Source organism: Watersipora subatra, chromosome 1, assembly GCF_963576615.1.
Source record: "Watersipora subatra chromosome 1, tzWatSuba1.1, whole genome shotgun sequence".
NCBI lineage: Eukaryota > Metazoa > Bryozoa > Gymnolaemata > Cheilostomatida > Watersiporidae > Watersipora > Watersipora subatra.
In genome coordinates this window covers 40361421-40389345 of record NC_088708.1, presented here as the reverse complement: position 1 = coordinate 40389345, position 27925 = coordinate 40361421, and the positions used below count along the sequence as shown (strand labels likewise).

The window sequence follows — 27925 nt, the reverse complement described above, 5'->3', positions numbered from 1 at the left end:
CTTCTGTTGCTAAACAAGCCTTGAGGTAGTATTCATCAATCTCAATCGCTGTTGGTTCAGCTAATATGCTGCCATGCTTGACTCTGGTGCAAGTTTGACCAATAGATGTCTGGTGCTGCCATGCTTGGCATGTGTGTCCAACTAACATAATTTAACCAATATAGTTCAACAAATATATATACCGTATTTGGTTCTGTCAATCCCAAATGAATGTTTGTTCATTTAATATAGACAGAGTGCTGCTATACCTTACAGACCGGGTGTTCAACCAATATATCTTTGGCGCTACCGTTCTCAACAGAACGTGTGCCAACCAATATAGATATAGAGTGTTGTTATACTTTTCTGATTGTGCGTTCGGCTAATAAATATATCTGGTGCTGCCGATCTCAACAGGCTGCCTGTCTGACCAATACATATTTGTTGCAAGCAGAGTTAGCAAATGAAAAAGCCTCATCAACTTTTACAAATGGAATGTAATTTGACAACATACCAAGGCCAAATAATCTTGGCTAAAAATATGTTGTAATCAGAACTGCTACTGAAAGAAAAGCTAACTCCTTTGACCATTTCTCTCTTCATCTTTCTTACAGTTTCAACAAAATACCAGAGGATATGCGGCTGGAGGAGCATATCGAACTTTCTCATCTGCACGAGCTAATGGAAGAGTTCGATAACCACAGACCTGAAACTCGAATAATGGAGGGCACGAGTAAATATTCTCCAACCAAGTATGAACACAGAGAGCCTGGGGCTTTAAATCCTGAAGAATTTAAGGAGACGATAGCAGGGGTTCTGGGTACTAGACGGTACGACGACCAGCTAGATAAACTATTCACTAAGGTTAGTAAATGCAAATGGCTAGTTGGAAAATTTTTAGCGTCTTTTTAGAAACTAGTTTTCTGTCTTATTCAAAACAAAGCATCGCTTGGTATTTATTAATATGCTATTCAGAACTTTTATAGAAACTAATAATGGGACAAGTCTAGAAGAGTCTGTAATTTGCTAGAACAAGCACTGAATAAAAACAGTCACCAAGCTTGTCAGATAAAACATGCAGTACAAAAGTGAACAATAACCTCACCTGATCACAACAGCTCAATATAGTCTGCGTGATGGTAAGATCTACCTATCACATCTGGGTAATGTGAGTGTTTAGAATGTTAAACAAAACTTTGAAGTTTACCCGTTTTGTGTATTTTGAGGGTAATATGGGGTAAAATTTTATTACGGGTAATAGGGAGTAAAATATTATTACAGGTAATAGGGAGTAAGATATTATTACAGGTAATAGGAAGTAAGATATTATTACAGGTCATAGAGAGTAAAATAATATTACAGGTAATAGGGAGTAAAATATTATTACAGGTAATAGGGAGTAAGATATTATTACAGGTAATAGGGAGTAAAATATTATTACAGGTAATAGGGAGTAAAATATTATTACATGTAATAGGGAGTAAGATATTATTACAAGTAATAGGGAGTAAGATATTATTACAGGTATTAGGGAGTAAAATATTATTACAGGTAATAGGGAGTAAGATATTATTACAGGTAATAGGGAGTAAAATATTATTACAGGTAATAGGGAGTAAAATATTATTACAGGTAATAGGGAGTAAAATATTGTTACAGGTAATAGGGAGTAAAATATTATTACAGGTAATAGGGAGTAAAATATTATTACAGGTAATAGGGAGTAAGATATTATTACAGGTAATAGGAAGTAAAATATTATTACAGGTAATAGGGAGTAAAATATTATTACAGGTAATAGGGAGTAAGATATTATTACAGGTAATAGGAAGTATGATATTATTACAGGTAATAGGGAGTAAAATATTGTTACAGGTAATAGGGAGTAAAATATTATTACAGGTAGTAGGGAGTAAAATATTATTACAGGTAATAGGGAGTAAGATATTATTACAGGTAATAGGAAGTAAGATATTATTACAGGTATTAGGGAGTAAAATATTATTACAGGTAATAGGGAGTAAAATATTATTACAGGTAATAGGGAGTAAAATATTATTACAGGTAATAGGGAGTAAAATATTGTTACAGGTAATAGGGAGTAAAATATTATTACAGGTAATAGGGAGTAAAATATTATTACAGGTAATAGGGAGTAAGATAGTATTACAGGTAATAGGAAGTAAGATATTATTACAGGTAATAGGGAGTAAAATATTATTACAGGTAATAGGGAGTAAAATATTATTACAGGTAATAGGGAGTAAGATATTATTACAGGTAATAGGAATAAAGCAATATATAGGGCCTATTTAGATACTTTATAGATAAAACAAAAAAGCAAGTGAACATACTGTGGAGACTTTTGTCCCGCTTATAAAACTTGGGGTTGTTTCAAAAAGGTTTGACTGGTTTCATTGCTGTCTTTATTGTACTAAGACTACCGTGAAGTCTGTAAAACAAACTTCACATAAGCAAAAGTATTACATAGCACTAGTTAAATTAATTAATAAGAACATGAGATGTACTGGCATAGCAAACAGGCATAATATTAGCATAATAACATTAAATAGTAAGGCATAACATTTCATATATAACATTGTATATATATGTAACATGCAGTCATGAAAACAATGTTGGTTGTTGCATAATCTCTGTTAATTATTATTAGATTAGACTGAGTTGCTATTAAAACATATATCTTTCCAACAATTAAAAACATTACATAAGAACAGACAAATTAAATTAACTGACATTTTGTCTCCTTATTACAACCTTTGTTGATAATATGAATGAACAATCATGTTCTGTGTAAAGGTTCTATTTACTGTTGCCAATACCAATTTGCCAGTAACAAGACTTCTAACTGACTGTTTATGAAGGTGGCTGACTTATTAGATTTTGAAACATAAAAAATAGATGACCAGAAAGGTCCCAGTATTGGTCAAACACTCCATGATGCAACCTGACAGTCCAATCCAGACCAAGAGAGCAGCGGCGACAGCCATAACATGGAATTTCACACTGACTGACTCAGAGAGACTAACATAGAATGTTAGACCTTATTCAAGCGCTTGTTGCTGGTTTAGTAATTATCAGACAGGATTGATTCAAGAAAAACATTTATCTTTATTTCCTTTAAAAACATTTCACACACACAGTGTACATAGGGTGTACCTATATTATTTGAGAAGTTTCTACACATACTAAATAATGTAATATATTCTTAGACATGTACATTTATATGAGTAATTAAAGGTCTTGACTCATCTGCTCTTTCGTGTTGCGAGCTGCAAAAGTCAATCATCTATTTTATTTCCCTTTTTCTAAGCTGGACACGTCAGCAGATGGTTTCGTTGACTGGAATGAGTTTGCCACATACATGCTTCTACACTACAGAGAGAACGACTACCTCAGAACTAAAAAAGAAATCCCATTCATCGATGAGCCAAGGATAAAACATATTTTACATAACAGAGTGAGTGCCGACACGTGCGCGTTTCCTTCCATATCTTGGTTTGCAGGCTAGTCCAAAACTTGTATGACTGACTGCCCTGCTGTTGTCATCACGGTGTATATATTATCCCACAACCAAACACGAGCGAAGCGAGTGTTTGGGAGCTTTATGATAAATGCATATGTGCACACAACTCCCGAAAATTATCCGTCAACGACCGTAACCAAACCTTTGTACCAAAATCCCATCAAAAAATTTAACCATTTTTTTGTAGAGTTGTCTGAGTTTAATAATGATACAAAACACACATAAACTTATGTAAAAATGTTACCAAGTCTTTGAAAAGTTGAGACAATATCCTAAAACTTACCCATCTGATTGGACAATACATAGGTAACTAGACAGATTAATTTGGCCTAAAATCGTCATCAAAACCTGACAAGTTTTTTTAAAATCAAGATTAAGACCGGCAAACAGAATGCCAATAAAGCCGTGTGACAGATAGTAGAACTATTAAGTCGTGCGCATTTCACAAGAAAAATGTGCACATTTCACCAGTCTATAGCATTGTCCAATTGCCGAAGGTTTCTGTAATTAATGTAGAAGTACTGAAAGGTAATCATTTATCAATTAATTATTAGTAATCAATTATTTTTTGCCGATTTTATTATTCGATTTAATTATTCGATTTTATAAGATTATTATAAAGTTTAATTATAAAAATAATCATTCGAATTTACAAGATTGAAGTATATAGTGACCGATGGTGTGCATTAAGTTACTGTTATTATTTTTCTAAAGATTTTTTTGATGATATTACGGCTGTGCCCAATATCGCGGTACTGCCAAGCCGTTTTTAATATCTGCAAAATTAAGTAATAGGCCTACATTTTCTTATAGATATACAGCTATTTCTATGACAACCAACTAAAATTTGTTTAGATTTTTAAATTCAGCACCATTTTTTGGGTATAAATTCAGAAATATAAATAAATATCACAACCTCTTGATATTGGTTGCTATGACGTTTTGAAATGTAAACAATATTGTTTACATTTCATTGGTTTTCGTTTCTCAAACTTTAATACCAGTTTTCTCAGAACTATGTTTTCGCACTAATGGTAAACATGCATTCAGTTTATTGACCATAAAATCTGCTGTAATTAAGCTGGAATTAAATGTTTTTCGCAAACTGAGATTTTTCTTCTGCTAGTGTAGATAACTCTAAATTTTACACACCTGCTTTAACACATATAATCTTTTCCTTTCATTATTGCTATTTGTTGTATATAATAACACCCACACCCAGTACATTACAGCTACCATTGCAGTTATCCTATTTGACTGCTAATATTGCATTTCTCAACCAGCAGTACCCTTTCTTTTTTCCAATATCACTTTGGTGGTGGGCTGTATGACAGTGGAATTTCTAGTACTTTATTATATCATATTTATTATTATACATCTCCTCTAAAATTATTTGATCAAGTTCTTGCACCACTGCCATCTAGAATTCTGGTGACTCTGGTTTGTAGCGATGACCTATCGACTTCCTACAGCAATTATTAATGCCTCACTTATGACTTTAAATTTACCTCATAGGTTTTTCTTCTTGCGTACCTGAATTAGCCACCTGAATTAGTGGCCTGAATTAGCGACCTGAATTAGCGACCTGAATTAGCGACCTGAATTAGCGACCTGAATTAGCGACCTGAATTAGCGGCCTGAATTAGCGACCTGAATTAGCGACCTGAATTAGTGATGTTTAGTTCCAGACCTAAACTTGCTCCTCTCCTAGTTGCTATCCGGCAATAAACCACCTTCAATGTTTTTATCATTTTTCTGTTATTAAATGCTGAACTGAACATGTCTTTGAATTTTGGACAAATGAGGCTTTGAAAGTTAGTTGACATTGGATGCTAGTTGATTTTTGGTTTTTATGCTTGCAATGAATACAACTAATTTAATGAATTGCAGAAAATTGTCAGTTTTATGTATAAAAGTTTTAAATGGGTGAGATAGCTATTGAAAGCCATTGCACCACTGTGGAATAGACTGGCGTTCAAACGAGTCTTTTTGGTTCATATGCTATGTCTCTCAATTTTCCAGTTTTTAAAACTCTTAGTAGCAGACAATATGACATGCACCTTGTAATACACTGATGTCTCCTTGAGTGATGCTGATGTCTTCTTGAGTAGTCAATGTAATGTTTAAACATACATGGAAGACGCATAGGATGGTTTATTATTAGCTAGGACAACACCCAACTAATGTACTTCTTATATTAGTTTGTTTTAGGTTGCAGTGAGCGTACTGTATTTATTTTATTCTAACGCAGAATAGCTATTTCAACAATCCGCAATATTACCTTTGTAATATTTGTAAAGGCAGATTTGTAGACATACCGGCTATATGTTTTATTATGGTAACTGGTAGCTTGTAAACATATATGTTTTACTATGGTAACTGGTAGAGTTTAGTCTGTTTTTTAGTAATAACAAAGGTGAATATTTTCTGAAATGTAGTATTTACTAAAAGGCTAAAAAGTTCAAAATTAGAAGGGTGTTTTGACTTTTAATACACCTTAACTAAAACAATAGTTTATCTATAAAATAATCAGAGCGAGGAAGGGATGTTTGGTATATGATCATGCCTTCTACCTACAACACTGATGAGTGCCTAGTTGGACTAAACTTCACCCCAGCAAGTGTCACTAGCAAAGCAATTCTTGCTTACTTCAACTCTGACTTTCTCTTCATCTTGCGTATGTTTGTAGAAATATTCGCTTTATTTGTAGCAAGAATGCACGGTGCGCGTAGTGGCACTAGACAACCCCCTGCGTTACCTGACCATAAACAAGGATGGAGCCATTTGCTTATGGTCTTCCACTCTCTGCCTTGAGAGGACAACATACACTGACCCGGAGTTAGAGGATACTGCCGGCCAGAAGCGTAGATTTAAGGTAGGATTTTCTCAAGGATGCTGCCAGCCAAAATTGAAGAAACTTACAAAAGGCATCGTCACTGAAAGCTTATAAAAGAAAGCAAAAAAAATATGGAAAAAGTGATAAAATCATTCAAGGATTGTTTGCTTCAAAACAATGATAGAAAATGGAGTTAGAATTCATAACAAATATTAGCTAGTGTGTGCATTAGAAGCTAATGGAATCAACAAACTTGCAAAGTAGGTTTCAGCCTAATTTTTGTAACACTTGAATATCTGGTGCCGCCATTCAATATTTTGCAATAGAAACATAATCAATAGAAACCTAATTAGTAGAAATAACTCAAACATAATGAAAATATAAAAGGTGTAAACTGAATTCTATGCCAGTGTGTGTCACTACACCGTCCCTTCAAAATTTTCATCATTTGCTTGTTGCAAGGGCTTACAGTAACAGTCCATATTTATGTATGTCACGCTGACCCACAGATGTGGGTGATGGATGCCACATTCATGCCCAACTGTCATAAGATAGTGATTGCAAGCACAAGAAGGGATCTGAGGTTCTATGACATAGCTGGAAACCAAATGATAGAAGACTATCACCTCTATGGACTTAACAATGTACCGCACTGCATGGAGTATCACTACAACGAGCAGGTAATTCTAAAAATTTGACCACGTCTTTCAGGACTTAATCATGAGAAAGTATAGGGGCAGCTTTATACTTATCCAAATTAGAACAAACGCAGTGAGCTTCTAAAATAGTTGCTATATGTAAGTATGGGAACAATTGCTTTTTCCTTTCCAAATGGAAAGTTATTGCAAGGAAAGCGGGAAAGACTCCTTTACCACACTACACCAAATCTCAATCGACGGCAACATTATTGAAGATCAATTTATATACATATATTTCAGTGTCACTCGTCTATCCAGTTATAGAGTTGAAATTATAAGAATGAACAACTCGCTTTGCAGAGGATTTGAACTCAGATCTTCTAAGTTTGCAGACCCTGAGCTTATCCATTAGACTACATATCCAGCTATCCATAGTTATTAATAATAGTGAGTATATTCATTACGTTGGTTAAAAGATGCATAGCAACTTTGCATCACACGTAATGATTACCAGCTGGCCTCATGTATCTTATTATAGTAAAGACTACTGAACGCTCGGCGTTGTGCGGGTAATAAAAACAGCTTATATACAGTTGCAGGTAATGTAGTGTAAAGGTGATGTAGTAGGTAAGGTAATGTAGGTGATGTATTGTTTATAAGCAGTGTTTGTTACCTGAGCAGTGCCTGGCATTCACCTAGTATATCTACATTCGTATATAATGAAATACAGCTGTACATATATGAACAAGGCATACGGGTGCTCTGCCTTTTTCTCTCGTACGCTCTTACTTTTATACTCTTGGCTCTGCCCCCTTCCGGGCCATTTCGTCATTTTATCAAAAATCCAGCCATTCGGCCCAAGTCGAGCCGACCCAAGATGAGAGTCAGCCCTGACACAGGATCGGTGGCTCCCACCACATTACCAATAATGATGGCATGCACTTTCTTATTAGCGAGCTGAAGAATACTTTGACTTGAGATATAATATTGCTGCCAATGACTTACTCACAACCATACACTATTCGACACAACAAACTGAATTTGAGCTACAATTTTTAGGTTTGAAATTGTTAAAAAAGACACTTTAAAATAAAGCATTTTTCAATGTGATGCATTTGTTTGACAACCCAAAGCTAGCCCAGATATCACGCTGCAGTCTTCATGATTGTTAGAATTTTTCTACAAACTACATAGTTGTCATTGCTGTAGCCATTATATGAATCATACATGCATTACTTTACACTCCGTTTAATTACAAAACTGTAAAATTCCATATTTATTTTAACCACCATAAAACACCATATTCATGGTGTTTTGTTGTCAAAGAAAGTGACGGTGAAGATGCAGAATTAGGCACTCGTGTCAGCAATGTTAATGACAATTTAATTCTATATTTTTACAAGAAAATTCAAATTAGCTTTATGAAAACCCACATGTTATTAGCATATTCTCACTAAGCTGATCACATTGATTAATGTTAGAGCAATAAGTTCTCTCTTTGCTCAGGACATGAATGGAGAGGCTAAGCTGTTCTGGGGAGATGAGGCTGGTCATATACATATTCTAGAGTTCAAGGCTCCAGTCACTCAGCTGTTTGAGAAAGCTTTCACTAAACAGGCTACAAAGCAGTCTAAGAACAGAATATATATGCATGTGAGTATCTGTGCTGGACTAGTAGTCGTCTTTTCATTTTTTGAATAAAACTTCACATTTATGGCAAATTTATGACAATTAAAACTAAAGACATTTATTATTTGATTTAATATTAAGAAATTATTGCAATGATTTTATTTTATGGCACAAGATGAAGAGCATGGAGAGCGCTTTCCTTTATGGTGATAGATGCTTTAAAAACCAAAAAGATCAGCTTCAAATATTATTACACATTTTGTATAACAGATGTGAAATTATTATTCCTTTATTCTGGTGATTGTTTATTATAAATAAATTTAGTGAAAAAAGAACCGACTGACATTTGCTACAACAAAGGGTGGGTATCAGTTTTGCGCTGGTAGAAATTAGACGCGAACGCTCAGACACCTTGTATCCTGTTCTACTCTCATAGGATCTATGGAAGCATGAGAGGTTTGTACAGCACACAGTTATAGAAGGAGTTCACAAAAATGAACCCATCAAGAAGTTGCAGTATATTTCGCACAATGACCTTATAATTAGTGGAAGCGCGAGCCCAAAGACCTCTGTTGTAATCATTGATAGAAAAGGCAACAAGAAACCCTACACATTCAAACTAGCCAAGGTGAGTATTTCCAAACAGTATCATATCTTTTTAGGTCAACTACTCGTAATTTAGGTCAACTACTCGTAATTTAGGTCAACTACTCGAAATTTAGGTCAACTATATGTAATTTAGGTCAACTATATGTAGTTTAGGTCAACTATATGTAGTTTAGGTCAACTATACGTAATTTAAGGCGACGTCTTATAATTAGGGTCAAGGATTTTTGCAGGTCAAAACAAATACATTTTATATTGACGATAGTCTTAGATCCTGCTCAACACATTACTCTAGTGAGGGCAACTGACTCGACCCGACCTAAACTCAATTGGACAGTATTGTTGCTCATCTAAGGCGTTTATGAATGATGAGTATTATTGTTTTAATTTAAATATGCAGTCATCACTAAACTAACAAACAATACAAGTATTCTGATGGTTGACATGTGCGATCTAAGCAAGCAAGTTTAAATCCATAAAGTTAACAATTATGTAGAGTTTTGTCCATTTATAGTTAGTGGAGCATCTTTAAGTCTTTTTGATGTAAGATTTTTTATTATTGTACCTCGGACATAAGCACAAACATGAATTCTTTGCTATAGAACTTTCTAACAGAAGTGAGGTCAATAATTAGGAGTGTTTGTTCCACAACATATCGAAAGGTTTATTCTGAGATACCTCATTGTCAGAAACTTGCAAACTTTAAGTCACAACACCAACTCAGTTTTATCATCTTACCAAAATAGCCGAGTTCTGTCGGTCAAACAGGGCGTGCAATGCTTCGATCATAGCAAGCAACTAAACCTACTCGTCACTGGAGCTCCAGATCACATGCTGCGTCTATGGAATCCGTATGTGCCAAACAAACCAATCACAGTGCTGGAAGGACACTACTCAGCTATTGTTGACGTGGTTATATATGAATACTTGGAGCAGGTGTTCAGCTACTCTGCAGACGCTGTGAGTCTTTTAAACACTGAAGCTTCATGTTGCATGACCATGTTAGTCTTAAGAAAGAGTTTTGCATGAATTAAATCATACTTGCTCTAATTTTGTAGCAACATAACATATTCTTAGTAGAGTCAAAGGGTCAACTTCTGCTGACCGATGTTCTCTCACAAATTTCATATAGTAAAATTGTAATTATGGAAAAGCCAATGTAACCAAATAATTACTACATTATTACTTATTATTGCTTATTACTCTTAAGCTGTGACTTCAAATATATTTTTTCAAATTTACAATTCGTTTACTAAAGTTATGTCAGTTTTTGGAAGCAGTTCAACTCGAATGTCTAAATGAGGTGGAAACTGACCAGAAGAAAATATAGTTATATATGAGTTATTTATCCAAACCTCATATATCTAAACCTTTCAAGATTTTTCTCTTGATTCAACATTTTTAATATACATGTATATATATATATATATATGATACTGCGGAGTTGTCTTATCGCATTTCAGTAACTTACCCTATGCTTTTTTTATGATCAGATGCTCAAGGTGTGGGACATCAAAGATTACACCTGCCTGCAAACCATCTTGCTGAAGTTTCCTACGAGCCTGAATGGTCACATACCAGAGCATGGCTCCTTTCCCCTTCACCTCAATGCTAGTATTGACTCTCCACACAGTTGTCTCCTCGTTGCCTGCAATGACTACATCGCTAAAATAAAACTAGGGCTTTATCAGAAGCCGGTAGACGACATTCCGAGGACCCATTTATCTCCTCTCTGCGGCGCCATATTCAACCAGTTCTTCCGAGAGGTGAGTGTTTGGTTTACCTCATGAGCTTATCTGGCTTGGCAGAGTTGCATTCCAACCAAATCTTAATTGGCAGCATACGGATAACGGAGTTGTCCAGTGGACAGTTCGCAGATTCAAAGCTATTAAACGGTTTAACTTATACCACAATATGTGAAAGAAAATCACTAGTGAGGTTTGGTTGAACTAAATACTCATAAGTATGTTTAGTTTAAATAAAGTTATTTTTACCTGTTAAAAACTGAAAACATCTTATCTTAAATGCCCAAGTTCAAAAACATGAAACAAAAGATCTGTTAGGAAATTACAGACTTGAGTTGGAAACTCAGCAATTGATATTTGGTATATTAATGTGAACTTAATTTGGTATGTTAATCTTTATAAAGAAAACCATAGTTTCTTAGACGTACACAGTCACAGGGCTCATCATACTTCTGTAGTAAATGTGTGTAAGTGTAGCTCATCAGCATTTGTGTTGTCACGCAGATGCTTTCCGTTTTCAACTAAACCTCCGCTCTTTGGTTCGTACAGCAACCTTGCTGTGCACTAAAATATCTTCATACAATACAATACAATTGTATATTTAAATTGATTTATTATGTTATGGAGCTTCGATCATGTAATATTGTTTGACACATTTGCACTGAAGAAATAATATGGCTAGTAATTACAGTAAAGGTAACTCTTATCAAAGTAACTCAGTAAAGGTAACTCTTATCAAAGTAACTCAGTAAAGGTAACTCTTATCAAAGTAGCTCAGTAAAGGTAACTCTTATCAAAGTAGCTCAGTAAAGGTAACTCTTATCAAAGTAACTCAGTAAAGGTAACTCTTATCAAAGTAACTCAGTAAAGGTAACTCTTATCAAAGTAGCTCAGTAAAGGTAACTCTTATCAAAGTAGCTCAGTAAAGGTAACTCTTATCAAAGTAGCTCAGTAAAGGTAACTCTTATCAAAGTAGCTCAGTAAAGGTAACTCTTATCAAAGTAGCTCAGTAAAGGTAACTATTATCAAAGTAGCTCACTAAAGGTAACTCTTATCAAAGTAACTCAGTAAAGGTAACTCTTATCAAAGTAGCTCAGTAAAGGTAACTCTTATCAAAGTAGCTCAGTAAAGGTAACTCTTATCAAAGTAGCTCAGTAAAGGTAACTCTTATCAAAGTAACTCAGTAAAGGTAACTCTTATCAAAGTAGCTCAGTAAAGGTAACTCTTATCAAAGTAACTCAGTAAAGGTAACTCTTATCAGAAGAGGCTCAATCAATTATTTGTATAATTCTTTAAAATCAGGAAATCAACATATTTACCTATTATTGGCTGAGAATCTCTAAAAATATTTCATATTTGTTCTTCAGGTAATATTTTTCTATATCAGTTGATGTTGTATTTTTGGTTAAACATAATATAATTACAATAATGTTCTGGTGTAACCTACTATCATTGAATGTAAGCCTCAACTATCTCAGACCATCTCTTTTGTACCATTCCAATTATAATAATAGTAATACATCATATAACTAGTGATTATAACAATAGTCTCACTCACTGAACTCCTGTTGGGTGTAGACTGCATGAATCGACTCAGCAAAGAGGAGTTCAAGGTCAGATGCCTTTCGTTGTCAGCATTTGTAGCGTTTCTTAAGAATTGAACCTTAGCCCGCTGTTCACAGGTCATGGAGCTTTGAACTCCGAGACCACCGTTGTTTCTTATGACAAATATATCAAACCGAGTTAAATAATATAATTTCTCGTAAAACAAAACTGCTAAAATAATGGCAAGGAAAGTGATAAAAAATTTGTTATAATGCATAAAATGCCATATTGTCAGTGTACATTTCTACTTCCATCTACTTGGTGTACTTTAAAGAGCTCTTGTAGATAATGATCATCAACATAGAATATTCCATGACTAATTCTATACTTCTACTGTAACCAATTTTGCAAACAGGTAGTGACAGCAGCAGACGACTCCAGCATCATGTGCTGGGACTTTGAAACTGGCAACAAAAATCTTGTTTTCACCAATGCTCACGGAGAGGAAGAAATAACCAGCATGGCATTCGATGGTAACTGGAGACGTCTTATCACCGGAGCGAGAAATGGCACAGTCAAGGTAAAGCTAAAGAGAAAAACTGTGACCACCTGTTCTTGTATTAGGATTATATTATAGTTTGCAGCCTCTAAACAATCATTTATTATAGAGAAAAATAAAGTGAACAACCTCGTTTAGCTTTCAACTCAAGAAGTTGGCTGTCTGCCATCAAATCTCACTCTGCTATAAAGATATAGGAAACATAAAAGGATAATGTATACCAACATAATAGGTAATTAGAGCTAATATAACAGACATGTTGAGATCTGACATATTGACCTAAAAATGTAGCAAACATGACAAGAACGAGTGGACGAAAGGAATTTTCTTGTCATGCGATCACCCTCATAGTATAACTTATTGAAATATTGCGCAAGAAGATTTTTATCACCTCACTGATATTTTTCGGGAGTTTAAAAGACAAATTTTATATTTGAGAGTCATTCAGCTTTAGGCTCTTATTATATCAACCAGTTCAAATCCCGTGCAATGCAATCTTTTTCCTCAACTTCTAACCATGGCTTTGAACAGGCGGATAGACACGGCTCTTATTATAGGAAAGACTAGTCGCATGCTCGGAGTTGTACGGGGATTAAAAACAGTTTATAAACAGTGGCAGGTAATGTAGTTGCCTGCCACTTGCCATTAGACTGGCACATTGCCAATGGCTAATTTGATTAAGCTAGTATCCATATTGTTAAACTACTAACTAGAAATTCCACTGTCATACAGCCCACGACCAAAGTGATATTGGAAAAAGAAAGGGTACTGATGGTTAAGAAATGCAATATTAGCAGTCGAATAGGATAACTGCAATGGTAGCTGTAATGTACTGGGTGTGGGTGTTATTATATACAACGAATAGCAATAATGAAAGGAAAAGATTATATGTTTATATCTCTCCTGCAAAAAGAGAAATGCAATATTGGCCAATATTAGAAGTAAAATGCACTGATATTATTAGAATAACCAAAATTATTTATATAGTAATAATATAAAACAAAAGCACAATTTTTTTTACATTTCAAAATGGCATAGCTAACAATATCACGAAGTTGTGATATTTATATAGATTTTTAGAAAATCTGTACTACGTAGTCATTTTTCCGTAGTCATCCAAACTTATAATTAATTATTGTAATAATCTCGTAAGAAACGTTAAAAAAATATCATCGTCATTTGCTTTACTGACACTGCGTTGGACATCAGTTAGAATGCGAAAGTATTCAAATATGTCGGCAAATAAAATTGAAAATGAAAAAATGGAAATCGGCAAGAATGAAACGATTTCTGTACTCCTATGTTAATTGCCGAAACCTGCGGCAATTCGACAATGCTATAGACTGGTGAAAAGTGCACGTTTTTTTTGGTGTGAAACGCGCAAGACTTTATCGTTCTATTCTCTGTCGCCCGGCGATTCAATTTCCGGTCTTAACTTTTATTAATCCAAGCTTTTCAAGCATTTTGTGGTGACTTTCGTCCAAAAAAATCTGTCTATTTGTGTAGAATCCAATCAGATGGGTTAGTTTTAGGAATTTGCGGTAACCTTTCAAAGGCTTGGTAACATATAGGTTTATATGCGTTTTGTATCATTATTATACTTAAACGACTTTACTGAAAAATAGTTAAATTTGTTGATAGGATTTCGTTGCAAGGGTTTGGTGACGCCTGTTAACGGATAATTTTTCGGGAGTTGTGTGCACATGTGCATTTATCATAATTCTCCCAATCAATCGTTTCACTCTTGTTTGGTCGTGGGATAAGAGCTGTGAAAGCAAAGTTTAGTGGTGTTGCATAACGCAGAGTGCTATGCGTATTTTAACCTGGATAATGATTAATATCGTCCAATGAATCCATTGCATCTCGTGTAGCTTAATCGGTTAGGTTATCATCGCCTGGTGAATGGAAAGTTCCGAGATCAAATCTCCTGCGATACGAGTTTGTCATTGCTAGATACTAATTGCTACAGCTGAACAGGGGGTGGATGACAAACTGAGATTTATATATATAGGTTGAGCAAATGGCATGGAAAGGCAACTCCTCCATACTAATACCAAAGTATCTAAATACAAAGTTTTTGTTCTCATTAGCATTTTGTTTTTAGGTGTGGAATTTTCAGAACGGACACAACTTGCACAAGTTAGAGCCAGTGGATGAGAGTGAGGTAACAGGAGTCCTCTCATTGGTTGAAAAGGAGTTCATGTTGACAGTTGGCTGGAGTCGCAAGATAACCAAATATGATGACTCTGAAGGAGATGTTAGTAACAAAATATTAATAATACAATTGACTTATACACCTGCAGGTATGCCACAGATAGATCATATCTAATACAACTGAATGCTAGAAATCTACCTGTTGACATGTCACAGATATGCTGGGTTAGACAAAATACTGGTAGCTTACTCGCTGTTGTGTGTCACAGATGTACTTAATTTGGCTCACAATTGCTAGTGCCTACCTGGTAACATTTGCAATAAATGTGTCACATTTTATTCAAACAGTTCACAGTTTACCTGTTGACATGTGCCATAAATGTGTCACACTTGACCCACATAAATGCTGATAGCTATGCGATGCAATTCTAGATTTTCAAGTGTTTTTGCTAGAACTTGTATATTGAGGCCGCAGACTCCTGGAAAGGAGGTACTCTACACAAAGATGACATACTTGATTTGGCCTACTGCTCACCAAACCTGCTCGCTACTGCCAGCTTTGACGCTGAGATTCTGGTCTGGACCTTGGAAACAGAGAAACTAATTCTCAGAATTGATGCTACAGGGTGGGTGCTATAGACTAAGTTTCTGGCTGAAGGCTCTGTCATTGGGGTCAGTCACCTGATTTAATAAGCAAAGCGTAAAAGAGGGCTAGTCATAAATTTTCTCATATTAATAGCTGCATAAATGGAGTTGTTAGACATAAGATTTTAGGCTAAGTGACATAGTGATTATTGTTTCAAAGTAACACAGGCTAGGCATTGCATGATGTATTTTGAACTAATTACTAAATTGCAGAATTAGGGAGATCATAATTATGATCCTAGTGACTTCAGGCATTTTTCTAATTAAATATATATATAAGAGGAAAGGCTGTATACTGCAGTTTTCAGCAAGTTTTATTGACTGGTCCTAACTAGATGTGGAGGAAGAGTGACAAGGGTGTGTATCATAGCAGGTGTCAATAAGCCTACATTTTCACTGAAATGTAATATATTTCAGACATAGACTTGTAGGATAGACTTCATGTAAAATTTAAAATAGTCACGGGTGAACATTTCGGCGTTTTTTGTAAGCTTGATTTTTCCTAAATTGCCAAATAATTTTCAAATCACTACTAGCTATTCATGTGTCACTTTGCGATAGCAAGTAACATACTACTACCGTACAGGATGAATTTATTCGCGGAGTTATATTTCGCGAAAATTGTATTTTTATGCATATTCGCGGATGAATTTATTCGCGGCTGAAAACTGCCACTCTCTAGGAAAAGTTAACTCTATTACGTCTAGCAATAGAGTTAACCTTACGCATGCGCGGCTGCGCGCATTGTGCGTTTCGTTTTCTATTTAGCTTACAACTACGGGTGGATCGTACGAAGCTATAAATTCTTTGTTGCGTTCAGAGGTTTTCACGAATATTCACAGATTTGGAGGCCTTAGATGAACCAACAATTTGTGGTAAGTAATGAGTTTTTCACATTTACTAAATTAGTTGAATCTTACTTTGGTTCTTCGGTAAAACGCAATATTCATGTTTTCCATCCCTACCAATTCATTATTTGTTTTAGTGTGAGAGATTTTTCATCATACACGGAAGAACAATGATTGCAAGGGTGGTGTATGTCACGAATCATTCAGGGAAGTCTGGAAATTCAGATAGAAGTGACCGCAGCTACTTACGAGGAGAATATATCTGATTTAAAAAAAAGAGCTAAAACGCCTTTACGAGCACAAATCTTTGGCCAGCCGGCAGAACTTTGCAATAGTAAGCTACGAGGAGAGTTCTGATGATAACTTCCTTACCAGCCATGTAGTTGCAAGAGAATCGCCTTTAACATCTACCCAAGACAGTGACAGCGATGTAGAGCTGCTATTACCAAAATAACTAGTCAGAGAGCGCCATTACACGCTAGTATTCACTTATCAAGAGTATCAGTTTAATTTTATTGCTCTAGACAACCGCAATATAGACTAAACTATTTATATTTACTCCATTCATCGTTTGTAAAATTTTATTTGTACACTCAAGTTTGTAATAAATTATAATATATCTATACATGAAATAAAATATATAATTTAATCATGTTTGCTGCAGCGATATCAAGGAGTTGTTGTCAATGAAGGGGGTCTAGGTTGACTGGTTGCTTCTCTGCCAATATTCCTGCCTTGATGAATATTACTACTTGTCTCTAGTTTTCGTAATCGGAGTAGGTTGTTTTATTCTCAATCTGCAGAAAACACAAAAAAGAAAAAAATCTTAACAAGTGTCAAGGAAGTACAAAAACAATAGCTGAAGTATTTAATGAAAGCGATCAGTTTTTAAACAAAAGAATTAACTAATGCAGTTAATAATGAAAAAACGTATCTGCACTGCACATCAAATACATACCATAATGTCCAGATCAGAATCATGATCGTCCTCAACTTCGGTATTCGAGATTGATGGAATTGATTTCAATGTATAAAGACTAGGAGAGCTTTTTGCGATGATGAAGCCATGCCGAACTACTTATAAAAACCTTGAATAATTTTGTAAAGTTTGCTGCAATGGCAATAAAACTCGAACCCCGGCGAGGATTTTAAAGAAGTTTTGGAACTCGGCTACGTTTAGTACTTCTGCCTAGTGGCTATTTTCGCTATGACGCCGTTCTGCCTATCTTGTCACAACCTTGAATAATTTTGTAAATAAATGTGATGCATTGGCAATGGTGTTAGCTCAAAGCCTAGGTAATGATTTTAAAAATGTTTTGGAACTCACCTACGTTTAGTAGTTATATTAAAAACTAGCCTAGCGACTAGTTTTCAATTTGATGCAGTAGTTATTCTCCCTTGTGATAAAAAATAGAACTAATTATTCACGGAATTTAATAATTCGCGGAGTTGACTGTTCGCGAAATCGCGAATTTTTATATCCATCGGATATTTTCATCCTGTACGGTATGTACATTTTCGCTTCAAAATATTTCAACACTCACACTCAAACAGCGTAGACTAAAAGTTATTAGCTGCATTGTATTGGCTGTTAATGGATATATATGCGCAGATAATCAGTGATATTATAATCTTCAGGATTTAGGCTTTCTGGCGTGCTATTGGTTTTATGAGTTACATGTATGACTGTACTAGACAGAATCTAAGGTACTCACTCTCTACTTAAAGGGAAGGTTTAAAAGTAGTGAGTACAAACTCACCAAAGGTATTCACTGAGACTCGAGCAGTCAGTATACCGTAGATTTGCTTTTGACTGTTTAATAAGTCCAAACTATAAGCTGCCGTTTCAGTCCATTTGAGGCAGCATACAAGTTTGCTTTGCCATGACAAGGGTGCTGTTAGCTCAGAAGCGTGTCAACCATATTTGAGCTTCAAGCGTAGCAGCCCACAGTTTCTCTTGAAACATTTTAGTAACGTTGGCACAAAGCACGCGGGTGGAAATAAACATCGACGACCGAGTACTGTGGATGAACCAAGAAGCAGTCGTCCAAATTCGCGTCATCGACTCAACCAGAAACCAGCTAACGGGTGAGCTACCTACAAGCCGTTTGAATAAAAAATAAAAATTCAATTGTAACTAACGATAAGATCTTTAAACCATTTTAGTAATTTAACAGCTCCCAGATTTTAGTAAATGTTTTATTGTAGAGCAGACAACTCTTTTCTGTTAGCTAACTTACTTGAGTTTAATGGCAATAAATTTTCAAAATTATAATAAGTTATTTTTAGATTTTGCTCACATGTCTGAGCTCCTAGCATTTGGCAATTCTTTCATAATTCATTTGCCGCCATCTGATAGTTTATGCGGTAATGCTGCCTTGCAGAGTAACGGTGCCAGTTGACAAGGTGATATTTCTGAAGCACAGAGTTGACAGCAAGCTGACTGAAGCGGCAACACTCATTTCTTGTCAGGCCGGACAGCTCAAGTGGTGGAGTGTCTTTGGCACAAAGAACCTTTTGGGTTTGTGTTACATCTGAGCTTTATCTTTGTATAACTGTTGCATGAAGTAAACTATGGAGAGGCGAATCAATGTTCTGTGGCAAGAATGCTTAACTCCTAGTGGCGAGACAAGTCCGTAGTAGTACTTTACAGTGATAATGCTAGTTACTTCCTTTGTCAGGTAAGAATTTTAGGTTAACAGATTCTATAACTGGCCATAGAGAAGCAGTTAATAGGTAGTAATCCACAGTCAGTCAGAAAAGTGATAGCCTAAAGGACGTCAGCATTAGCAGGCATTGATCTTTTCTTGATAATGTTCTATTTTTAGTAATTTCATTTGTTCACTCTTTCATATTGTTAGACTGTTATTCTGTTTCCTTGTTTTTGATTTTGGACCGTAAAATATGCCACCAGCTAGCAAAAGAAAGGCTTTTGCAGCCAATGGTCAAAGCAGTGGTGTGATTGATAAAAAACCAAAATGAGAATTTGAAGTTTTCTTGTATTCAAGTATTTTACTGCTACAATAACCTGATGTTAGGATGTGTACTCACTCGTTGGTATTCTGTAAGCCATACTGATACAGTAACCTGATGTTAGGATGTGTACTCACTTGTTGGTATTCTGTAAGCCATACTGTTACAGTAACCTGATGTTAAGATGTGTACTCGCTCGTTAGTATTCTGTAAGCCATACTGTTACAGTAACCTGATGTTAGGATGTGTACTCGCTCGCTCGTTAGTATTCTGTAAGCCATACTGATACAATAACCTGATGTTAGGATGTGTACTCGCTCGTTGGTATTCTGTAAGCCATACTGTTACAGTAACTTGATGTTAGGATGTGTACTCGCTCATTAGTATTCTGTAAGCCATACTGATACAATAACCTGATGTTAAGATGTGTACTCGCTCGTTGGTATTCTGTAAGCTATACTGTTACAATAACCTGATGTTAGGATATGTTGCTTGTTGGTATTCTGTAAGCCAAGCAGCTAAAGTCTTCTGCAATGTTTTCTTCATCTGTTTTACCCTTTTGGTAAAACAGAATCTAAAAAGAAAAGAGGCAGACTAAAATACTTTAAAGGTTGACTTGCAACAAAATTCACATTACAGTTATTTGGTATCAAAAGGTTCACCATGTCTTACTCTGTTGTGTTGTAGGTGCAAAATATGTGGAAATGTGATTACAAGCTCTTAAAAGCTCAAAAATGAACAGTTTAAAAAAATGGCCGTAGGTTGGAATCCCTTTATTTTGATGACGTACTCAACCCAACGGGGTTATTGTTTTGACACGCGATGTTATCAGTTTTCACGTTAAATAAATGCCTCAATATAAAACATTTGGAAGCACTAGTTTATGACAAACACTTCAGGTTTCACCAGGAAGTCCTTATCAAATATAGATGCTTGCTACTTTACAGTTTCGTTACTTTACAGCTACTTACAGAGCTTGGTCTAATCATCTAGTCATAATCTGATCGTGTGACCCATATTTTCCTGACAAACAATTCCTGCAGCAGTTACCGACCATGACAGGTGACCAACAGGCTCTTCATGGTTATCAGAAGATGATATGCACCAGTCGAGCTATAGTTAAAAAATTAAACTGATTTTTAGGCTAGGTTTTGAGATATCAGTGCTTAACGTGACAGCATTACAACGATAATGAAATAGACGCGTAAGGACAATAGACATGGTTTTATCGAATTATTGAAGAAATTTATTGAAGTATATTTGTGAAAATATTTCAACAAATGAGGTTGCACGAAAGTGTAAAAAGAAACACATCGTATTCAACGACGTCACATTTGAGCCGTTTTAAGAGGGATTCCAACCTACTGCATTTTTGTAACGGCTGCGAATAACTGTTCGTTTTTGAGCTTTTAAGAGCTTGTAATCACATTTCCACATATTTTGCACCTACAACACAACAGAGTAAGACATGGTGAACCTTTTGATATAAAATAACTGTAATGTGAATTTTGTTGCAAGTCAACCTTTAAAAACAAAGATATGCATCATACCAAATACATAGGCTATTATTTTTGTACAACACAAAGAAATTTCAACTGACCTCTCTTGGTAGCATTCACCACCAGGTATCTTAGCTGTGAGTGCTCATTTCTAAGCGCCTCTGGGCAGGTAAAGGCTGAAAGTGGTTAATGCATCACATATCATCTTTTGTAGGTGAATTCAGGGGTACAGATTTTCCAAATGAGTCTGTGCTGGCGATGTCATGTGACAAAGAGTGCACAACTCTCATAACAGCTGATACCCAGGGATTTATCTACAGTTGGAATATTAAAGACTACTGTATCAGACCATCAGCAGAGGTATCTTATGTACATGTCACATATTACAGGTTGTACTCATCTCAGACACCTGTTCATACTATACATGTATAGATGAAAATACGTCGCAGACAAAGATTTCGTCTGAACTAGTCAAAGCGCAAATTTTGCTGCTGTGACAAACTGGATGCCGCATTTAATAGTATCAGTAGTATTAATTGTTGATTTTGTATGACTGCTGGACATGGTGACACAAATCAATAATCAATGTTTTAAAAGAGGTGAAATTAACAGATATTAGTTGTATATTGCTGGCTTGTAATTTTGTAGTAATAATATACTTAATAATGATATATACTAACTACAGTATATACATATACATACTAAGATAGTTTTATGTAACAATAATATACATTTTATAATATAATAGTTGTATTAGGGTAAAGCATTGACTAACACACCATTTGAAGTCAGTTTATAGGTGATCAGGGAGTGTAACAACTAACACACTATTGAATGCTTATGCTGAATTGATATACAACAGGTAACAACTGCCTAGCAACCTATTACTGGCTTATAAGTTACATATCGACTATACATCCCCAAAGCAGTGCATCTTCAAATAACACATCTCAACAGCAATCGTCTGGGACAAAAGATTACCATTTTTGTCCCAGATGATTTTAGCGAGAATTTAGATTAATAGTTTCAACAGTCTGTGTAATGTCCATGTCTGGATGATGATGACACGCTGCCTAGCCTATGAATCCTCAGTTTTATGACTCTACTATCTAAATGCTTGACATTGCTCGTGTAATAAAAAGTCTTTGCACAGAAAATTTGTTTTTATTTAGTATATACAACATTTACCATTCTAACTTCTGAATTTCATATCATGAGAAAAAATGTTTTGTGCAGTTTGAATAAACTGAAAAAAGATATAAAACAACTGTAAATGTGTTCAAATGTAAAATCATTAGCAGGTAATGGTGAGATAGTCTGTTTTGCTACAATGGTTACAATGAAGAATGATTTGATACTGATACAATTAATACGAACTGAGAAAACAAAATATAAAGATGACTGTGTTGAATTAATAATAGTAATGACTACGGTATATAAAAAGGTTAATGTTGCAGCAAAAACTCGTTGTATTCAAAGTTTGATGGGCAACACTAGTACCTCTCGATACTGGTTTAAATGTAAAAATTACATATCGGACTGTCTTTGTCTGATACTTTGTCCAATACAATAAGATAATACATTTGTCCAATACAATAAGATGATACAATAAGATAATACAATTGTCCAATACAATAAGATAATACAATACAATAAGATAATACAATTGTCCACGCAAAAAATATTTAGCCTTTAGAGATTTATCAATAAAGTCTTAGAAAAAAACGGAAATAGGAGTGTAATGGCACATGTGAAAAGTACAAATTAAAAAATAGGTAATAATAGAACATTATTTTTTTAAAAACTCCAAACAATTAACAAACCCAAAAAGTAATATTATTTAATAATGAAAAGTTCACATTTAGCGCGTACAATCACATAATTGCTATATACAGCAGGTGTATGGTAAGAGCGATGGCAATGATAAGAATGGCTTTACATTGTGATTATGCGCTTAGTAGTAGACTTAGTAGTAGACTTAGTAGTAGACTTAGTAGTAGACTTAGTAGTAGACTTAGTAGTAGACTTAGTAGTAGACTTAGTAGTAGACTTAGTAGTAGACTTAGTAGTAGACTTAATAGTAGACTTAGTAGTAGACTTAGTAGTAGACTTAGTATTAGACTTAGTAGTAGACTTAGTAGTAGATTTAGTAGTAGACTTAGTAGTAGACTTAGTAGTAGTTCATAACTAGTTCTAGTTCTAGTTCAAGTTCTATAACTGGACAAATGAACGACAGACTGACATTGTAATATATACGTATATATGTATATGTAGATGCGTTTATGTATAATATATACAATATATATGTTTATATATGTTATATATACTATATATTACCGTATATATATGATAATATATATATATAATATTTGTGGATTACCATATATATATGGTAACATATAGTATGTATAATATATATACATAAATGTATATACAGTATAGATATACGTATATATATTAGCCGATTGTCCTGCGTTGCATTGGTATTAAAAACAGCTTATAAACAGTGGCAGGCAAGGTAGTTGCCATTGGCTAATTTGAGTAAGCTAGTATCTGTATTGCTAAACTTACTAATAAGAGCCGTGAGAGCAAGAAATGCAGATTCGCTATGCATATTTTAGCCCAAATAATGACTCATATTGCCTGATGAATCCATTGCATCCAGTGTTAGGTTAGCGTGTCGCCTTTTGAATGGAAAGTTCAGAGATCAAACCTGCTTTACAGATTTTTCATTGCTAGATTTTAGTCACTATAGTTACACACCAAACGACGAAAGACGACGACAAATTTTTGGAAATTCATATGAACTATATAGATATATTACGCGTAAGCTCGCCGTGCTTTTTGAACCATCCGAGCCAAATAGTTGAGATAAACTTGAAGATGTTTGATTTAAAAAGTTGATGATTGAGGCTATACTTGCATTAGTTTTAAACCAATTTTACATCTCGGGATATTTAATAAATCACATACAGTGAAACCCCGGGTTACGGCATCCTTCTTTTACAATTTTTTTGCCTTACCATGTGGAACACAATGTTTTTTCGTCCTTCTATACGGCATTTTTGTCATCATACAACATCGACAAAAATGTCTCTCGCAGTTCAAATTTCGGTCGGTTTGCCGAATACATCTAAATAATGAAGACGCCGATATGCTATACGTCAAAATCCCTCCCACTCCCAAAGACGTATGCCAACATTGAATACATATTTTCTCTCATCTTGTCTATTATCAGCTTGTGACAAAGAGACCAGCGATCCGGCACCTGTGGAGGGCACACGAGCTGACAGTAGTCACTGTTGAATACATCGAACACAAATATGGAGATTTCATTCTATCTTCTTCATCCGACAGGACAGCCCGGCTTTGGTCCTCTGATGGGCACTTTGTTGGTACTTTTGGTCAGGTAAGCATTTACCATTGCAGTAAATTTAAAATTCCAGCTTGTTGTACTCTTCTAGGTGGTTACCTCTATTTATTAATTGTAAAGAACATTAAATAATATATATAATAAACCTTAATTTTTTAATTGAAGATGATTTGGTAGGAGTATTGTTGATGACTAATGTATACTTTTATAATTTGTAGGTCATGACTCATGCATGCCTCTATAACTTGTAGGTCATGACACATGCATACCTCTATAACTTGTAGGTCATGACACATGCATACCTCTATAACTTGTAGGTTATAATTTTTATTACCCACGTATCTGTATACCACACTGTGCCACCACACTTTACTTAGTTCTACTAGACCAGTGGTTCCCAACTATCTTGAAGCTGTGGACCCCTGAGCTCCTTATCTAAAAGTCACGGACCCCTTTATAAACATCATAATATATGGTGTTTATAACAATGCATTGTAAATTGAAATGTTTTATTTGCCATGGACATCGCTGAAGTTGAAGAGGGAGAGAGAAAATTACGTGTTGGCCGGTTACAGGTTCTGTTGTTTTATACTACTGGCGGAAAATCAGGTATTATCCAGCGATTGATGCACATAGGTGATAAAAGTCTGGACCCAAAAACCTAACAAGACAACGTGACCCCGTCGCGAGAATTGCGTTATCCCTGAAACCCAAGATAGCACAATCCTAACAGAGCTCAATCATCAAACCACGCCCATATGATAGCCGTTGCCTATCCTTTTAGGGTTTTATATCATTGATCCAACCACTATAAAACAGAAATAGCTGTAAATAACTAGCTAGAAAAACCAATACTGGCATCAGCCTGTGGACCCCTTTCAAACCTCCTGTAGACCCCTAGGGGTATTGTTACCCTTAGGGGTATTGTTACCCCTAGGGGTCCATGGACCACTAGTTGGGAACCACTGTACTAGACGGAGATACAGCAAAACTTTGCAATTTCTTGTCTAATCCTTTTTTTTAAATTGTTATTTTTGAACTGTCTTTAAACTTTTAGGCAGCGGAATGGAACCTTGCTGATGTCAGTACATGGATTCATCCTCTCACACCATTCTCTGAAGAGTACTTTCTTCAGCAGCTTGACCAATCAGAGAAGCCTGAGAAACAAGAGTTTGAACAAACTGAAGAAGCTGACGCAGAGGATGAAGATGAACAGGAAGAAAAAGATGAAGTCAGCTCCATTGCACCTTTACCAACTTTACCTGCTATTCACCTGGACCGAGCAAAAACCGATGTAATGTATTATGTTAAGAATGGCACAATATAAGGTTCAAGCCCTAGCCATAGCCCTAGCCATACCTACAAAGAGCTGAATAGAGAGCTTAAAGTGATAATATGGCAGCATACCTATCACCATAGTATCACTTTAAAACAAACACAATTCAAACTAAATTTGTGATTTTGTTTTCAACAGTTCATGGTAAGTGTGCAGGCGTTGAAGAAGGTCTTGCATACAGTATTATTAGTTATTTTGCAGTAGTATCAACGTATGCCTTCCCTTTTTTGCTTTATTAACCAGATTTTAAACACATCGAGAGATTTCTTTTGAAAGGCCGTATTGCATTATGGTGTGTAGATGTAGGTTATAGCAAAGCAAAACAATTATTGTTGTATTATTGAAAAATTTTACAAGAAATGTTTTATCACTCGATATTTTATAATTTTTAAATAAAGATTTTATGCTGTTTAAAATAAAGACGGAAAAAATTAAGTCATTGTAAACGATAACTTTTATAAATTTGTACCCAGTTAATATGCATTGTTATTGACAGATAAAGCCAGCACCCAAGTGTCATCATCTGCCAGTTAGAGCTGCCACAGTCAGCGGACATGAGTTGTCTAACCTTACTCCCTGGCTCGAGACAGATTTGCAGATTAAAGAGAAAGCTAAAACATTTCACCAATCACAGCAAGCGCTCAAAGTAAGAAGTTTGATCATTATCTTTCTATTACGTGATAACTCTGTGTGTAGACAGTTAGTTTAAATGAGCTAGGGCTATTCGAATATGCAAATAAGTATCTATAATTCATCCGCATAGGCAGCAGTTATTATAACAATGTATCTAATGTTACTCTTTTTCTACATTGCTATTGTAGTCTATAAAGTTTTTCAAACAAAATCTTTGATATTGAGTTGAGGAAAATCTATGAATTTCATAGCAAGTGCCTAAATTAAGAAAATTTCATGCTAACTTTTTCAAAAATTACCAGCTCAAAAACTTTTGATGTTTCTGTTAGACATCATAGTCTATATGGATAAACCCCACTTTGTCATTGTGTCTCCGTCTCTTAGTCTATGTAAATGCTATACGTTTCGCACCACATCTTTTGGCTGACTTTGTCCAAACGTTACACGCATATACTCCGTGCCTTCGGCGTGGTGACTAAAAATATTTGGTTTATAAACTCTAGTGGGTTCTTGAGAAGCAGAACCTGTGGCTATCTATTAATTTGATGCAAAATTTATGGCTATTCTAATTTCACAATGGGTAACAATATTGGAAATGAGAATTTTAGTTTTCCAGCAAAGGAATCCAGTTTATTTCACAAACCGCTGCACCTGAAAGGACAATCCTACTAGCAATTTTAAATAATATTTTAAGGACAGTTGTTGACTGGGCGTCACAACTGGAATCCAGTCCAATTTTTCCTTGGAGTCACAAGGAAAAAATTGCATTAAGTAAGCTCACATACTCTATACTCAAGCACATCATCAACATGTTGTAGACGATGTTAGGTATGAAGGCGGAGAGTGAGTTGCTGAGGGCCAGGCTGTGCAGGCAACAACGACGCGGCAACTTTGGAAATGTTGACAAAGAACAGACAAACAAGTTTGGAGTACTTTGCTGTCCGTTTCAAGTGTTAGCCACACCTGAAATAAACAACAACCTGCTACCAAAGCATTTGCCAGTCACACAGAGAATGATCCAGAGAGGATACACATCAGCGAGTCTTGATGAAGCTACTCTGAAGACAATGGATCTGTCAATAATAATCGATGAAGATAAGCGAGTGAAGAAATCGCGACCTCGTCTTCCAACAATAAACTCAAGAACCAATACGATGGTGTCTACAAAGCCGTAGTAAGCTAACGACCTTTACTATTGGTTGAGATGCAAAGCTTTCTTATTTATTGGCACTTCCAATGGTGTGAGAAATGAGATTTCAAGATTCCTTATTTTGGACTTCCCCACTTTACATAAATATGTATTTTAGATGTTACAATTGGTTAAAAAAAGCTTCTTAACAATTCAACCTCGTTCCATCCAAATATTTTTGCTCTGTTCACACA

At 35.3% G+C, this 27925-nt stretch overlaps 1 protein-coding gene across 1 annotated transcript; it reads left to right on the top strand.

Moving 5' to 3' along the window:
* Positions 1-597: 597 nt before the first annotated feature.
* On the top strand, positions 598-27717 carry LOC137387514 (cilia- and flagella-associated protein 337-like). The gene is given in 18 exon segments (XM_068073961.1): positions 598-843; positions 3311-3457; positions 6234-6398; positions 6869-7039; positions 8504-8654; positions 9013-9254; positions 10001-10192; positions 10726-10998; positions 12938-13102; positions 15186-15338; positions 15689-15861; positions 18700-18816; positions 19113-19249; positions 21415-21560; positions 24439-24609; positions 25631-25837; positions 26406-26555; positions 27361-27717. Coding segments are annotated over 18 exon segments (3345 nt in total). The 5' UTR covers positions 598-615.
* Positions 27718-27925: the final 208 nt, after the last annotated feature.